Raw genomic sequence first — 17,631 nt, forward strand, 5'->3', positions numbered from 1 at the left:
ATCTAACCAAAGCTCAGCAGTTTCTTTTGTAGGAATAACAAGTAAGTGTTTCATGGTGCTTTAGGTGCATAGTTCCTTTTGAAATGACATGGATACCTAAAATGAAGCAAGAAAGTTGGCGTTTGTAATACACAAAATCAAATCAGCAAGAATTTTCGGAAGTGAAACGTTTTTTAGATACGAGGAAGTACTGGGCCCTCACAATTATTTATTTATTTATTTTTCCTTAGTATTTTCGCGATGTTGCCAATCCAAGGTCAGCCTGTAGATGATGTCGCTCTCTTTCCAAGTTGACAACTTCCAGATCTTTCACATTTTTCGACGTTTTGTCTAGTGCACTGAGTGGGTTTCAATTTGGCTGATACATTTATTGCTATGCCTTTTTGTAGTGATTTAAATGTAGGTTGACCTCAATTTTTGCAAACTTTTTCCTACAGCAATTGTGACACAGTTTCAGACTCTGCATTTTCTGCTGTCATTTGCTCTTTATACAGCTTGCACATCATGCTTAAATTGAGATTGCATGTCGCGTCCCGGCACAGCCTCATTATACCAGAATGTAGTAAGTGCGAACTGCGTGGCGCAATCGGGACGTTAACGACGATGGGTTGGTTACAGATTGCTGTCAACCTTTATATCGGAGATGAGAGGGAAAGAATCTCCTTGGTTTGAAGCAAATATGTTTCCTGAAAACAAGTTACATAATAGCAATAGGCAGAAAAGATTGGTTAGTTTCTATCAAGTTTATTCTCACATATACTTATGTGAGGTGTTGGACCATAAAGCCCTTAATGAGATTCAGTCTATTTATTCGGACTTGCTACTTCAAAGCTAATTGCCGGTACATATAAGAAACAAGTACAAAGCAATCACTTGTTCTTGGTTAGCACTGAAATCTCTCTAAGTAATTGAGACAAAGACTGACAGCCCCTGTTCAACACTATTTCAATGAAACTCTAAACATCCTACTTGACCTGCAGTTCCTGAGAGTCCACTAGAGTCTGTCACCGTCTTCTCATAGTTGAAGTCTTTATCCGCTGTATCGGCTGCTATGGGCCTACTCAGCCCCGCTGGCGTCTCGCTGCGGAATCTCCAAACTGCCGGCACTGGCTCTGAATCTGCATCTGAATCTCTGCCTCTAGCTATTCCGCTGCCTAGCCTTTTTTTTCGTTTCTCATGTACTTGGGTGCACACGATTTAATTTGTTTCACACGACCCTTTCATTTCTAAGTGATCGGATTGCACAAGAATGCCTTCAGTTCCACACGACACTCTCGTTTCTAATTGGTCGGCTTGCGCAAGAATGCCTTCAGTTCCACACGACACTTTCGTTCCTAGCTGCACACAACTTAATTTGGTTCCACCTGAGTCTTATCCGCACGTGACTGATACTCTCTCTTGCTGTATTATCGCTTTGGTGTTTGCGTCTTCCATTGCGGAAGTTTGATTCGTGCTGCTTCCTCTGGTAGGAAGTCAAACTCTAAGTTATTTGATCAACAAGCCACACTTGACAGCCTCCGCCGCTTATCTTGTCCCTACGTCCTGGTGGACTATTTCTTAATGTCAGCTGGCTGTTTGCCTATGGATCCTGGACTCTTATTATGGTCACAAAAGCAAGATAAAAGTTAAAATTTTCCACGGTCACAACATGCAGGGCGAATACTTCCTACGGGACTGTCTTTCCGATAATAGTGGGTCCTGTAGCAAGGAAATGAATTAACACGATTTCTGACGTGACGAATTCTTTCTTCGGGATATTTTTTATGCAGTTCGCAATTCCCCTTTTGTCTTATAGTGCACCGAATTTATCTTTCAGAACAGAGCTGTGAATCTCCGCATTGTTAATACAGTGTTTGTTTGGAAACATATTTTTGTAGTCCTTCACGTCACCTGATGCTGTAGGGATAAAGTTATTTCGGAAAATGTTCTTGGCGAATCTTCAGCATTTGATCCTCTATCATTCACAGAGAAAGACTTTACAGACCGTCCAACCAAATCGAAGGAAATTGAAGATTTGTACAAAAATGCGTTTGACTGTCGCATTTGTGGGCTGCTGTTAGACAGAAAAGTGGAAACACCTCGTCGGGATCACTGTCATCAACGAGGAAGTTCCGTGGCGCAGCTCACAATATGTACAGTTTGAAGTAATGGCTGCCAAGGCACATACCCTTTTTCTTCCATAATTTAAGCGGCTATGATGCTCACTTTCTTGGTGAGCGTTTGGCTGATTTCGGCTGGGAGAAAAATCAGGTGACTACTGAACCCGAGAGCATCGAAAATGTATTTCATTCTCCAAATGAAGGGCGTCAAGAATCACAGTTTACTTCCTTGACTCGCTACATTTTATGCAGGCACCGCTCCAGAAGCTCGTTGAAACCTCGGGAGGATACGCACACCACTCAAGCTGCACCTGTCGACGACGGGAAGGTTCAATTTGTGACTGGGAAGGTGGTTTTCCATTACGAGTATCCGAATAGTATTGCAAAACACTATGAAACCAGGCTACCCGTCATAGCGGCATTCTCCAGCAACATTACAGGCGACGCCATAACGGATGGAGAGTATGAGCATGCCATGAAAGTTTGGCGGTAATTCCACTTCTCCACTTTAGGGAAGATTCACGACTTTACATGGACACAAACATGCACTTGGTTGCGGCTGTTTACAAGAAATTCCAGAGTCTGTGCATGACAACGTATTCTCTGGATCTGCCTTTTGTTACACAGCACCTGGGTTGTCTTTGGATGCTACAATCAATAAAAGAGAGTGCAGCATCGAAGTGTTGACCGACCTTGACGTGTTTCTTTTCTTCTACATCTACATGACTACTCTGCAATTCACATTTAACTGCTTGCCAGAGGGTTCATCGAACCACAATCATACTATCTCTCTACTATTCCACCCCCCCAACAGCGCGCGGGAAAAACGAACACCTAAACCTTTCTGTTCGAGCTCTGATTTCTCTTATTTTATTTTGATGATCATTCCTACCTATGTAGGTTGGGCTCAACAAAATATTTTCGCTTTCGGAAGAGAAAGTTGGTGACTGAAATTTCGTAAAAAGGTCTCGCCGCGACGAAAAACGTCTTTGCTGCAATGACTTCCATCTCAACTCGCGTATCATATCTGCCACACTCTCTCCCCTATTACGTGATAATACAAAACGAGCTGCCCTTTTTTTTTTTTTGCACCCTTTCGATGTCCTCCGTCAATCCCACCTGCTAAGGATCCCACACCGCGCAGCAATATTCTAACAGAGGACGAACGAGAGTAGTGTAAGCTGTATCTTTAGTGGACTTGTTGCATCTTCTAAGTGTCCTGACAATGGAACGCAACCTTTAGCTTGCCTTCCCCACAATATTATCTATGTGTTCCTTCCAACTGGAGTTGTTCGTAATTTTAACACCCAGGTACTTAGTTGAATTAACAGCCTTGAGAATTGTACTATTTATCGAGTAATCGAATTCCAACGGATTTCTTTTGGAACTCATGTGGATCATCTCACACTTTTCGTTATTTAACGTCAACTGCCACCTGCCACACCATACAGCAATCTTTTCTAAATCTCTTTGCAACTGATATTGGTCTTCGGATGACCTTACTAGACGGTAAATTATAGCATAATCTGCGAACAACCTAAGAGAACTGCTCAGATTGTCACCCAGGTCATTTATATAGATCAGGAACAGCAGAGGTCCCAGGACGCTTCCCTGGGGAACACCTGATATCACTTCAGTTTTACTCGATGATTTGCCGTCTATTATTTTGAACTGCGACCTTCCTGACAAGAAATCACGAATCCAGTCGCACAACTGAGGCGATACCCCATAGGTCCGCAGCTTGATTAGAAGTCGCTTGTGAGGAATGGTGTCAAAAGCTTCCCGGAAATCTAGAAATACGGAATCAACTTGAGCGAGGGATATGTGGGAGACTTTGCCGATGCATTGATTTGCACGCCGAGCCAAGTAACCCATGGATGGGTACCAGGTTCAACAAGTCCCTCGGTTTGGGTCAACTTCGTGTATTTGGATGTAAATAACGTATATGGGCATGTCATGCAATAATCACTGCCACTTGAAGAGTATCGATGGGTGCCTGAAGACGAATGCAAGAGATTAGGCGGAAAAATCAAGGGGAGTATGGCGGCTGATTCTGATGTGGGATGTGTGGTGGAGGCAGAACTCACATATACTATTAGTCTGCGTGATGTGCATGCCGATTTGCTCCTGTGTCCAGAACAAGTAGTTTTGTGAGGAGGATCCACTCAAAAACTGATGACAGTGCTGGGGAATAGCCGGCCGGTGTGGCCGAGCGGTTCTAGGTGCTTCACTCTGGAACCGCGTGACCACTACGGTCTCAGGTTCGAATCCTGCATCGGGCATGGATGTGTGTGATGTCCTTAGGTTAGTTAGGTTTAAGTAGTTCTAAGTTCTAGGGGACTGATGACCAGTCCCGTAGTGATCAGAGCCATTTGAGCCATTTTTGAGCTGGGGAGTAAGCAGAGTTATCATAATCTTCAGCAGTGTATCAGCTTGGGGACGCAACTGGCTAGAATCACCCGGGCTATCTCCTTCAAGCAACTCCCTGATTGAAGGAATATATTGATTTGAATATGACCTGACGGCTTCTGCGACATGTGATTTTCAGATAGATTTTTAAATTAATGAATAATTCAGTTTTTGATAAACCAATTGACAATTTGAAGGAAGGGCGTGATATTTTGGTTAGAATCGAATGGGACGGGCGTTATGGCTCAAGAAAATGAATTCACAGACAATAATTTAAGTGGTTCACCATATTCAATTAGAACTTCGTTGCTTTTTAATGGGGAAGACTACAGTAGTGTTTATGAAGCTTTTTTATGTGGGGATGAGCACACTAAGCCTATCCAAAGTCCACATATACCAATTCCACTATGAGTTTGCGAAAACTCATTTCTCAGATTTTAAATTACTTTATATGGATACAGATAGCTTCATTTATTGGGTGAAGAACTGTGATCCATATTAAGTAATGAGGTAGCATGATAATGAATTCGACACGTCCTCATACACGGCTGATAATCCTTATGGTACTGTACCAGAGAACAAGAAGGTTGTCGACCTTATGAAAGACGAGGTGAATGGATAGCCGATCGTGGAGTTTGTAGGTCTGCGAGCAACAGTGTATGTGTATCGCACATTGGAAGGTGCGACCCAGAGGCGAACTAAGGGTGTGGTCGTATGACATCGAGAGACCTCTCTATCGAAGGCTATTTGCGGTGTCTGTGCAGCGGTGCCCCTAGTGTTGCACCGCAGCTTCCGCATGTGGTTCGGCAATGTAATATTTGATCGAGAGGACATGAGGGCAATACTCTGCTGCAAGTCTCCTATACTCACACTATTCAGTTGTAGCTAGAGAAGGGGTACGGGAGTCTGAGGGGAGGGCGGTGTACTGTGTATGTTATATATGCATCCAATGTGTGGAAAAAATATAAAAATGAAAAATGTGTGTGAAAAAAGTAAAGTTTAAAATGTAAAGGAAAGCATAAACGAACAAAAAATGTGTATATTTATTTATTCTTACACAGTATGTGTGTACTCTGTAAATATCTATCTGTGCATCATGTGTGTCATTAGTTTTTAAGTTTCATCTGCCACTAGACTGACTGGTTTGAAAGTGTACATATTCCATCAGAATTATTGTAGTTGCTCATACAGTACTACTGGAAAAAAAATGTAAATATATTGTAATCAGTGCGAATGGAAAACAGTATAAAAGCATTCTCAACCAGTCTCCCTGTGGTAGGTTCTTTTTTTCCCCCCTAGTTATTGGTAACAGCGTATAAGTTAAAAATATCTCTGCAGTGAAATATCAGAGTCAGATTATATCTCAGGAACTGAGCTGTATCTCAAAAATCAAATTGTATCTGTGCGAATTGAATAAATGAAAAAATTGGTTACCATATGTATTTTTTTGCTGCTATTTACAAAAACCCCTATCCGTTATTGCAGTGCGTATGTAAAGGACACAAATGACATTAGTTTCTCTGAAGATGGGATTACTATTGAGGAGGTGAAGTTTTAGATGGAAGATAACAAAATATATATAGGGATATGTAGGGTGGTTGCATGAGATTATGCCTGTCACGCAGCACGAATTGGCTCACGAGAGCAGGAAGCACGTAACTGTGAACACTTTCAAAGACATGTAGCAAACATGTCTAAAATTGTATCTCATGTACTTGAAGAAAAGCACAGCGTAGTAACTGGGTAAAACTGTATACTGTCAAAGGGGGGACAGGGTGAAATCAGTAACAGAAGCGCACACGTATTGTGAGGTAAAAATTCATTTATTTCCCATCCGACTTAAAAATAATTTTACATTTTCATAAGCAGACAGAGCAACACTATTTCCTCACATATTCTCTATGAATTAGTGTAGAACAGGACACCTGTAGGACTCGCAGGCTTGAGTAACACCAAACTTTAAGGTTCGAAGCATCCATGGGATCTTCCCCTTCCCGTTCACGTAGTTGATGATATCTGTGTGGTCGAATAATCGAAGGAATGTCACCATATCTTTATAGAGTATGCCAGGATTATCCCAGTGAATTCCACGGTAGAAATGTGTTAACTGCTTTGCAGTCTTTCGTGTTCTAGCATACTTCACCTCGAATGTATGAGTTGGCATCGGCTGCACTCCGTACCAGAATAAGTTCAGTTTAGTGTTCGCCTTATGTCCTCAAAGTATCCCATAAGTAGTTCTAATGGTTTACATGCAGTAAACTCTTGTACTCTTCCGCTGTTCTTTCCACTGGCTCGTTAGTGAACCATCCAGCATTTCCCAAATCGTTCAAATCCGAGGGAGAAGCAGAGACATACGTAAGAGTTAGTGTTATACCAAGATTGCGTGTATGGTCAGTCTCGAGTGCGTTAAATTTATATTATGTCTTGAAACAGGAACATTAAAGCATTAGGTGTATGGTTTGATGCCAGTGTAGCAGTACTGTCTCTTTTCGTAAACGTTCAGTGTTATTTTATTTAGCGTATGACATCTACCGATTAATAATGTTCGATCAGTATGTATGAAACTCGAGGCGAGGATTAAAGCATGTTGGTGTCGGATGACAGTCAAATTCTTGTTAAATGTGGTTGATTCGTAAGGTTTATGCGAGAATTATTCCTGGGATGCCGTTACCAATTTACACTAGGCTAGTTATATCGAACGGCATCACTGTGTGCTTCAGAGTCCCTGATTTAAGGGACTCGTATTAGTTCGCACATGTTGCTGTTCTGTTGCGCACTTGGGCCTTAGACCTCACTTCCACAATGTCTTCGTTGACAATACGGGGCTGCTGCGATCCCAGACTGGTCGAACCTCGCTACCGATGCTTCCAACCCGGCAAGTCAAACGTTGTCGATTTTTCCTGCAACAGGTCTCGGCCGGCTGAAGGTCGCCACCACATCTGGGTGTGTGTACGTTCAAGGTCACTGCTGGTTTCGCTCTAGGTGTAGCCGTACGACGACTTCCCAGCAGCTTCAGGCAGTTCAAAGCTTGAACTGTTACTGGCAGGCAAATAGCGTCGGTAGGGGTCTCAGCGGTCTTACACACTTCTTCCACTGATGGGAAGAATCTACAAACGCATGAATCAATCTGTTGTTGAGATGAGAGTTTTGTTGCAATGCTACACTCGACACGGATTGTACTGACAGGGAGTGTATCCACTGACTGGTCGGATCTGTAGAATTATTAACATCCTTCTTCAAAACCCGTCCTTTTGTGAAACCCAATAGCCGTCCTGTAGACTCTTTCTGGCTAACGGGCGCTGATGAGCGCGCGGTTGAGTCCCCCACAAACCAAACATCATCATCATCATCTTTCTGGTTAAGGTCAATCGTTTCACTCATTGTCTTTATTTCACATTTAACTGTATTGATGTTTACAGATAGTGCAATCAGTTTTTCAGGCCGTTTTAAAACTTCGTTTAAGCCGTCAATATCGTATGTACCACGTTCTATTTTCACAATTTCTTTTCCACCATTAATTTCCAGATCAAGTTCACTGCTAGCCTCTGTGATATTATGAATGCTCTTATGTCTCCAGCCCTATCAGCACAACACTTCACTCCATGTTGCTTAAATCAGTTGATGGGAAGTAATTCGCGCGTAACACTGACGATTGTTGTTTTAAAGTCAGAATATACGGCACTGCATCTGAACATCGACTGATGGGTGGATGGTTAATCTATCTCTTTATGTATGCATGTTCGTAAACTTTAGGAGAAAACTTAATGCACAGACGTCGACATAAGTATCTACATCTACATCCATACTCCGCAAGCCACCTGACGGTGTGTGGCGGAGGGTACTTTGAGAACCTCTATCGGTTCTCCCTTCTATTCCAGTCTCGTATTGTTCGTGGAAAGAAAGATTGTCGGTATGCCTCTGTGTGGGCTCTAATCTCTGATTGTATCCTCATTGTCTCCTCGCGAGATATACGTAGGAGGGAGCAATATACTGCTTGACTCTTCGGTGAAGGTATGTTCTCGAAACTTCAACAGAAGCCCGTTCCGAGCTACCGAGTGTCACTCTTGCAGATTCTTCCACTGGAGTTTATCATATCCGTAACGCTTTCACGATTACTAAATGATCGTGTAACGAAGCGCGCTGCTCTCCGTTGGATCTTCTCTATATCTTCTATCAACCCTATCTGGTACGGATCCCACACCGGTGAGCAGTATTCTAGCAGTGGGCGAACAAGTGTGCTGTAACCTGCTTCCTTTATTTTCGGACTGCATTTCCTTAGGATTCTTCCAATGAATCTCAGTCTGGCATCTGCTTTACCGAAGATTAATTTTATATGGTCATTTCATTTTAAATCACTCCTAATGCCTACTGCCAGATAATTTATGAAATTAACTGCTTTAAGTTGCTGACCTGCTATATTGTCTCTAAATAATAAAGGATCTTTCTTTATATGTATTCGTAGCACATTATACTCGTCTATATTGAGATTCAGTTGCCGTTCACTCCACCATGCGTCAATTCGTGCAGATCCTCCTGCATTTCAATACAGTTTTCGATTGTTACAACCTCTCGATATGCTACAGCTTCATCCGCAGATAGCCTCAATGAACTTCCGATGTTATCCACAAGGTCAAGGTATTAAAATCTTGATAGCGATGAAAATTATAGAGCACACGTCTTCTGTGTGTGAAATATCTCCTCTTCTGAGAGACCACTCCGCTGTGTTTTCTCGTACGGTCCGGCTATTTGTGTAGTCGCAACACGGAAGCCGTCACACCTCGGCAAGGTCCGTGGTTCACACAGCAACGTGTACTTTTCTGATCGTAATGAAATACCTGTCTGGATACTGTATGAGGCTGGAGGCAAAGGAAAGATATTAACTGGCGCCGTAGTACGCAGCACTCTTTGTGGTCACTGGTAGCCCGCCCGTGTTTGTTAGAGCGAAAAAAGCGAAGTAAAATACTGGACCATGCAGAGCGTGGCGCAGCAAGCCACGGGCCAGTGTGGCTGGCAGCCGTTTCTTTTACTGATATTTACAGTAGTTTCAAGCGCTCTGTGTCGAAATACAAGGTGTATATAAAATCCGGGAACACTTTCAATTATTTATTGCACAAGAACTAAACATTGTACAGATGTCATACATATTGCATTTTGGAGAGAAACTCTGGAAGTTGTTTCTACAAACATTCGATATGCGAACCATGCGTGATCCGGCAGACGTCAATACGGTAATAGAATTGTTGCCATATCCGTCCCATCGTGGCATCGTCAGCTGTGGCAGTAGCTTACCGTATTTTCTCTTGGAGCTCTGCTACATCACGTGGTATAGGCGCTATATACACCAGACCTTTAATGTATCCCTACAGAAAAAAGTCACACAGAGTGAGATCTGGTGATTGGGGAGGCCATTTCATGAAACAGCTGTCCCCCTTCTGTAGCACGGCCGATCCATCGATGCAGAAGCTGGCAGCTCCGTGTTCCGGTACCTATAAACTTCGTGATGAAATTGGGGTGGAGCTCCATCCTAATGAAAGATGAACAGAGTGTCCGATGCATTTGAGGCATCAGCCATTGCTGCAACACTCGTTTTTGTCGAAATCCAGCACACAGACAGCTCGCTGCGCACCTGAACTCGACATGTGTGCGACTAGCGCCGACTATCGGCAAATTACCAAACTACGCTGTGGCGGTATACATGGGGGAAAAAAACCTTTCGGGGTTTCTCTTCAAAATGATATATGTATGATATCTGTACAATGTTCGGTTCTTGTGCAGTAAATAATTGAAAGTGTTCCCGGACTTAATGTACACCCTGTGTTATTGATGATTTCTTTCCAAACGCGGGAACTGCCCTGTTGTGACTGACGGACCTGTAGCATATCCAGATGTCTAGTTTATGTAGATAGGTAGCAATTTGATGGTGATTTGGTGAAGCCAACGAATGTGGATGTGAAATTTAGGTTGTGCTCGCAGACTAATCTGTCCGTCTTAGTTTGGAAGGTGATGGTTCATTTTCCGTTACATTCAGTTTACTTGCAGTTAATTTAAACACTACGTTGGGCAAAGCTAGACAATGAAAACTGATTGTTATATTATGTCTTACAAGTCCCTCTGGAAAAAGTTATTTTTTCCTTCAGAGTTTCAGTTTGATGGGATTCTAGCATCTGGTATGTTCAGACTGTTGTCACGTTAAATAAAGTACCTAATATTTGTCCCGCGACCGAGCAAACAACACAATTGGGTAGAGAAATGAGCTGTTCCACCATTTTGCTTTGCCATGAGTGCCGCAACAGGTGCTACCAACACACACATCGAGCAACTTTCACCCTTCTTCTTGCGCAGTTATGTCATAATACTGCTAGTTAGTAGTCACAACTCAAAAACAGAAAGACCGCTCCGGAAAGTGATTTCAGCCCCAACTTCAAGAGTGGACATTATAAAAGGTGTTAAATTGCAGAGATATTATAATAGTTTGACTAATATACAGTGGTCCTTTATCCACTGGGTCGTTACCACACTGCGACAGAGCGGTTTACAAAATTATGATCATCTATACTTTTAAATGAGGAGAAATATATATTCACGTGGCGTCGTTATCACACGGATTATTCACGACTTTCAAAAACTGTGTAATACCACCAGATCAAATTTTCCTCTCGTGTTCATGAAACTATACTTCTCCGTCGAATTGTATAGATTATGTGCAATAACCAAAACTCAAAATTGTATTAAAGAGTCACAGTTCTCAGCTTCTTTATTAATCAGTAACATCGACGACAGCATCAGCGCTAATTATTATCTGAAGAAACTGAAAACCTGTCACAGTTGCTTAAGCGTCTTTTGCTTTGTAGACGATTCACTAACGCATTACTAATGAGATACAAAGCAGTTGTGAATTCTAGGGCTTATACATCAAAATCACAGATTGTTACTAATTTACGACGATAACATAATTTTTCAGGTAGAATACGCACGTTAGCATCCATATGGAAGCTACACGAGCACATCTGATGGTGGCGTTCGCTCTCGCGTCCCCTGCCTGCCTCTCAGTCAGCGCTGCAAACCACGATGTCTGAAGTTCATTTAACTCGGACGACGTTGGTACTACGTTTAGTAACACAGAAAGCACGGCGGCGCAGTATTCGTTCGAAGAACAACGAAATATGGTTTTTGTTTATGGACTAGCCGACGGTAATGCGCATGAAGCTCGACGGTTGTATGAGGAACGGTACCCAGCAAGACGCCACCCACACCCGCAAACGTTTGCAGCAAGTCATCGGCGACTTGGCGAAACAGGCTCGTTAGCGGGATATCACGGTGGTGCTGGAAGACCACGAACATGACGGGATGCTGCATTTGAAGGGACTATTCTCGAGAGCTTCGAGGAGGCACCTATGACAAGTACTCTAGCGGTTGGGCACGACATGGGGATCACTCAGCGGTTAGTCTGGGACGACGGCCAGCATCCATTTAGTTTCCACCCTGTGCAAGATCTAAATCCTGTGGTGGACTATGAACACAGGCTTGCGGTTTCTGCGACGCGTTGCACGAGATCCCGACTTCCCCGCCATTGTGTTGCTTACCGACGAGTGCACCTTTCATTGGGATGACCTTTACAACACTCGAAACGTTCATTACTGGACAAGGGGAAATGTTCGCGTCACGTACCTCCACGGACACCAGGAACGATTTTCGCTCAACATTTCGGCAGGCATTGTGGGTGACCATCTTTATCGGGTCAGTCCGTCTACGGCCTCGACTTACCGGGGTAAATTACCTTCACTTTTTGCAAGAAACTGTACCCGCCCTGCTGGAAGATGTTCCCCTACGCATGTGGTTGCAGCATGGTGGGCCGCCGCACATAACAGTCACGTTGTGCGCGGATATCTGAGTGAACTCTTCGACGGCCGAGTAATTGGACATGGCGCCCGCGATCACCACACCTGACGCCACGGGACTTTTTCCTTTGGGGATTATTCAAGCTTCTAGTTCACCCACCTGGATGCGAACCACCTACAAACGAAGAAGAATTAATGGATCGCATTCAACATGCCGCCAACCACGTCAGGGTGATGCCAGGAATCTTTGAAAGAGTTCGGCAAAAGACCGTTCGATGTTACGTAGCTCGTGCCGCCTCAGAGTGTCGCCAATTCGAGCACCTGTTTTAAGTAAACAATGTTCTAACTACAAAAATTTGTAAAATACTTTCCCGGTATGCCTCATCGTGAAACTACAGTGAATGTTTCGGGACCTCGGCGGATTCTCCTCCAGGCCCCCGAGAGTGGAAGGCTGGCGCGGTACCACCGAGCGTGCGGGCCGCCTCGGATACATCGGAATCGCCGGCAGGCAAAGCATTCCCGGTCACGCGTCATCCAGAGCATCTGGCAAGAGGGCAGTCGCACGGCCAATCGGAGCGCGTGGCGCCAAGTTTGCGTAGTTTAAAAATTGTGCGCTGTCGACATACACGACATTAGTAATTTTGGTTCATACTGGCATCAGCTATCCACGGTTAAAATTTCGCGACAGAATTTTTCTCCACCCTGTATAGCTGCGTAGAAGATTGCAGAAACGCACACAGTAGGGACCAAATATAGAGGATGGTCGGCGATAACTCAGAGCATGGAGAAAAGGAAACGATAACTCACTTTACGTGCCGCGCTTAAGGAATGGCTTTCTTTTGGGTAATGTTCGCTGCAGTTGGTTCTGAAAGGATCCGTGACGCATTTACTCGCAGTATTCGTTGATAATACGTAGTGGCGCTGCACGACCACAGCGCGACAAGGTGCGGCTCCCGAGGGTCTAGGGCGGCGGCCCAGCGGGCTGCTCTGCTGGCGACGTGTTGGCCAGACAAGTCACGGGTGAGGCGGTGGGTGCGGTGTGAAGGCAGCGTCTGTGTGTGTGTGTGTGTGTGTGTGTGTGTTTGTGTTTGTGTCCGTGCTTTCTGACGCCTCCCGTTCTGCTTTGTTCTGTTGCAGTGACAGCGACGCAGCCACCGCAGAGGCCGTGGATCCCGCTTACGAGGCCAAACCGCAACAGGCCGACGTGTGAGTACACACACCTCTCTCTGCCAGTGAACGCAGTCGGGCTGCTTAATTAGTACTACAGCTCGTATCACGTGGTCGTATTAATTTATTAATAATCCTGACCGTATGTCCTAACCAGTAAGTCCACGGCTCAAGTCATTATCATTAGTATTTGCTGCCACTGACTGACATGTTACTAGATAATAACAGCGCAAGTTACTTTTACCAGCGTTACCTTTCATACAGGTTAAATACCTTCAAGTTACGTGAAATATTCACGTAAGCTAACATTCTGCTTAAGTCGCACGTGATACCATTTCGTCTATCACCTCATGATTAACTGTCACGCCGACTTAACGTTAGTAAACCTGGCGCGACCGCGCCGGCGGGTACTACCAACTGCTTCCCCCCCCCCTCCCTCACGGCCTCTTCCCCCTCACCAGCCCTGCGGCATCTCGAGCAGAACCGACGGGCAAAGAAGGGCTACATCGCACTTCGTGTACTGGCGGATTTGCCAGCTTAAAATCGTTGTAGCTCTTTGCGTATGTCTGTCTTTCAGTCCAGACAGTTCCGTATCTGCTTCCCATGTGTCGTAGTTCCAAGTGCGCTCCGCATCGATAACCTCATCCTGTCGGAGGAAAAAGGAGTAGTATTCCAATTGAGAGCAACACCGACTTGTGTGTTCTCGACCCACGGAAGGCGTATTGTGCGCTGCTTCCATCTTCATTCGCTTGTTCCCGTTGCAACGTTACTGTCTATATTCAGTGAGTGACACCCTGCCTGATAGTTTTGATCGAGATTTTGTATCTTGAAGGTGGACTGGCTGAACGGATGTATTCAGTGGCGTTGCCTTGGCGGTAAGAAATGCAAACGGCGTGAATTGGGTTCAGGCTTACTACGGAAATCGGGAAGTCTTACTGCCATCGTTAACGGGTCATATTTCACTGAAGACTAAAAATATAAATGCATTACAGATATTCCTGTGTGAAAATTTACGGCTAAAAATGTTTTACCTGCTGTAACCGTTACCTTATATCCTCGAAGGTTAGCTTTTATATGATGTTCATTAATTCATCAGATAGTTTGTAATCTGCAACATAATTGTTTGAAGGAACTAGTCGCCGAGTTCAGAAAATTATCTTTTTTTAAACCGTGATGTTGTAAAAGTAGAGACTGCAGTAGATATAAAACGTCTTTACATCTGTTCTTTCACTGTAGACTTTTCTTAAACATTAATATTCAATCCTCAAACGGAATTTCAGTATTCGATGCCGAGAACACTTTAGAAATAGCGGCAGTAAACCGCCAACTTTCTTCCACTACATGAAAACATTACGACGTACGGTAAACGACATATAACAGCCTGTGGACGTCCTAGACATTGCACAAGGAGGACAGCTAATGAGTAATCTTGAAGAAATGGGCATATATTCCCACACACAAAGTTACCCTTAAGAAATTCTAAATCAACAGATCGATTTGAAACATTAACATTACAAAACGACTCCCTGGCGGGTAGATTTGTGAGTACCTATAATGAACTTCAGTGTCTCGGTATTTTTAATACAGACCACACCTTCAGTCACAGTACGGTAAAAATTATGCGCAACGGATTTTAAACTCAAATGAAAAGAAGTAGCCCTGTATCGAGAAACTGAAGATGACAAATTGTATTTTTATTCCAAGGTGACTCCTATCACTTCCCACATAGTTAACTAAAATTATTAAAGGTAATCAAGGGATCTAGATTACTAGAAAATAGGATGCAATTCAATATCACGACAGGTTTATTTCTAAAAGACGTGAATTAAAGTAAAATGTTGTGATAGACAGTTGACAAAATTGAACAAAGGGTGGTGACTGGATCTCTAATTCTGACTTTAAAAAACGGATAACGCGGTCCGACTCGGGTTAATACAAATGGTAGTGACTGTTGACTGTATCCTGAAACAAACTACCACGCCGTGCTTAAGCTGGACAGCGACCGTGGCTGCTGTGAATGCGCCGTGAACTAAGGAGATGCCGCTCCGAAGATCCCCAGCAAGCTGCCGTGCACAGTGGGACGTCTCCCCCTCTCTTTCGGACCCACCTGTGCGCCCCACGCCCAGTCTACATACTGAATCAACTACTCCGCTCCACACTTCAAGATCCTGTCTCGTAGTTGCCAAAAGGTCCGCATGAAGATTGCGCCAAAGAGCTAAAACAACCAACTGAAAGCTAGCAGACCAGGCATGTCCCATGTGCCGTATAGCCCATTGAACACACTGTTCGATCGGTCTAAGGCGCTGCAGTCATGGACTGTACGGCCGATCCCGGCGGAGGTTCCATTCCTCCCCCGGGAATGGGTATGTGTGTTTGTCCTTAGGATAATTTAGGTTAAGGGACTGATGACCTTAGCAGTTAAGTCCCATAAGATGTCACACCTCCCACCATGATCCATGGCGCTTGCCGTTGGTGGGGAGGCTTGCGTACCTCAGCGATACAGATAGACGTACCGTAGGTGCAACCACAACGGAGGGGTATCTGTTGAGAGGCCAGACAAACGTGTGGTTCCTGAAGAGGGGCAGCAGCCTTTTCAGTAGTTGCAAGGGCAACAGTCTGGGTGATTGGCTGAACTGGCCTTCTAACACTAACCAAAACGGCCTTGCTGTGCTGGTACTGCGAACGGCTGAAAGCAAGGGGAAACTACGGCCGTAATCTTTCCCGAGGGCATGCAGCTTTACTGTATGATTAAATGATGATGGCGTCCTCTTGGGTAAAATATTCCGGAGGTAAAATAGTCCCCCATTCGGATCTCCGGGCGGGGACTACTCAGGAGGATGTCGTTATCAGGAGAAAGAAAACTGGCGTTCTACGGATCGGAGCGTGGAATGTCAGATCCCTTAATCGGGCAGGTAGGTTAGAAAGGGAAAAGGTTAGGTTAAAGTTAGATATAGTGGGAATTAGTGAAGTTCGGTGGCAGGAGGAACAAGACTTCTGGTCATGTGATTACAGGGTTATAAACACAAAATCAAATAGGGGTAATGCAGGAGTAGCTTTAATAATGAATAGGAAAATAGGAATGCGGGTAAGCTACTACAAACAGCATAGTGAACGCATTATTGTGGCCAAGATAGATACGAAGCCCACACCTACTACAGTAGTACAAGTTTATATGCCAACTAGCTCTGCAGATGACGAAGAAATTGAAGAAATGTATGATGAAATAAAAGAAATTATTAAGACAGTGAAGGGTGACGAAAATTTAATAGTCATGGGTGACTGGAATTCGGTAATAGGAAAAGGGAGAGAAGGAAACGTAGTAGGTGGATATGGATTGGGACTAAAAAATGAAAGAGGAAGCCGCCTGGTAGAATTTTGCACAGAGCACAACTTAATCGTAGCTAACACTTGGTTTAAGAGTCATAAAGGAAGGCTATATACATGGAAGAAGCCTGGAGATACTGGCAGGTTTCAGATAGATTATATAATGGTAAGACAGAGATTTAGGAACCAGGTTTTAAATTGTAAGACATTTCAAATGGTTCAAATGGCTCTGAGCACTATGGGACTCAACTGCTGTGGTCATCAGTCCCCTAGAACTTAGAACTACTTAAACCTAACTAACCTAAGGACAACACACACATCCATGCCCGAGGCAGGATTCGAACCTGCGACCGTAGCAGTCACACGGTTCCGGACTGCGCGCCTAGAACCTCGAGACCACCGCGGCCGGCGGTAAGACATTTCCAGGGGCTGATGTGGACTCTGGCCACAATCTATTGGTTATGACCTGTAGATTAAAACTGAAGAAACTCCAAAAAGGTGGGAATTTAAGGCGATGGGACCTGGATAAACTAAAAGAACCAGAGGTTATACAGTGTTTCAGGGAGAGCATAAGGGAGCAATTGACAGGAATGGGGGAAAGAAATACAGTAGAAGAAGAATGGGTAGCTTTGAGGGATGAAGTAGTGAAGGCAGCAGAGGATCAAGTAGGTAAAAAGACGAGGGGTAGTAGAAATTCTTGGGTAACAGAAGAAATATTGAATTTAATTGATGAAAGGAGAAAATATAAAAATGCAGTAAATGAAGCAGGCAAAAAGGAATACAGACGTCTCAAA

At 44.1% G+C, this 17,631-nt stretch overlaps 1 protein-coding gene across 5 annotated transcripts in view; it reads left to right on the forward strand.

Annotated features, from left to right (window-relative positions):
• Positions 1–17,631, forward strand: part of LOC126279128 (CCR4-NOT transcription complex subunit 6-like) — an 811,221-nt gene that overhangs the window by 657,610 nt on the left and 135,980 nt on the right. For all 5 annotated transcript variants that reach the window (XM_049979620.1, XM_049979621.1, XM_049979619.1 and 2 more), the window contains one exon: positions 13,484–13,552. In XM_049979620.1, coding sequence (XP_049835577.1) covers positions 13,484–13,552 — 69 coding nt within the window. The remainder of the gene's footprint in view (positions 1–13,483; positions 13,553–17,631) is intronic.

This window comes from Schistocerca gregaria, chromosome 6 (assembly GCF_023897955.1).
Source record: "Schistocerca gregaria isolate iqSchGreg1 chromosome 6, iqSchGreg1.2, whole genome shotgun sequence".
Taxonomy (NCBI): Eukaryota; Metazoa; Arthropoda; class Insecta; order Orthoptera; family Acrididae; genus Schistocerca; species Schistocerca gregaria.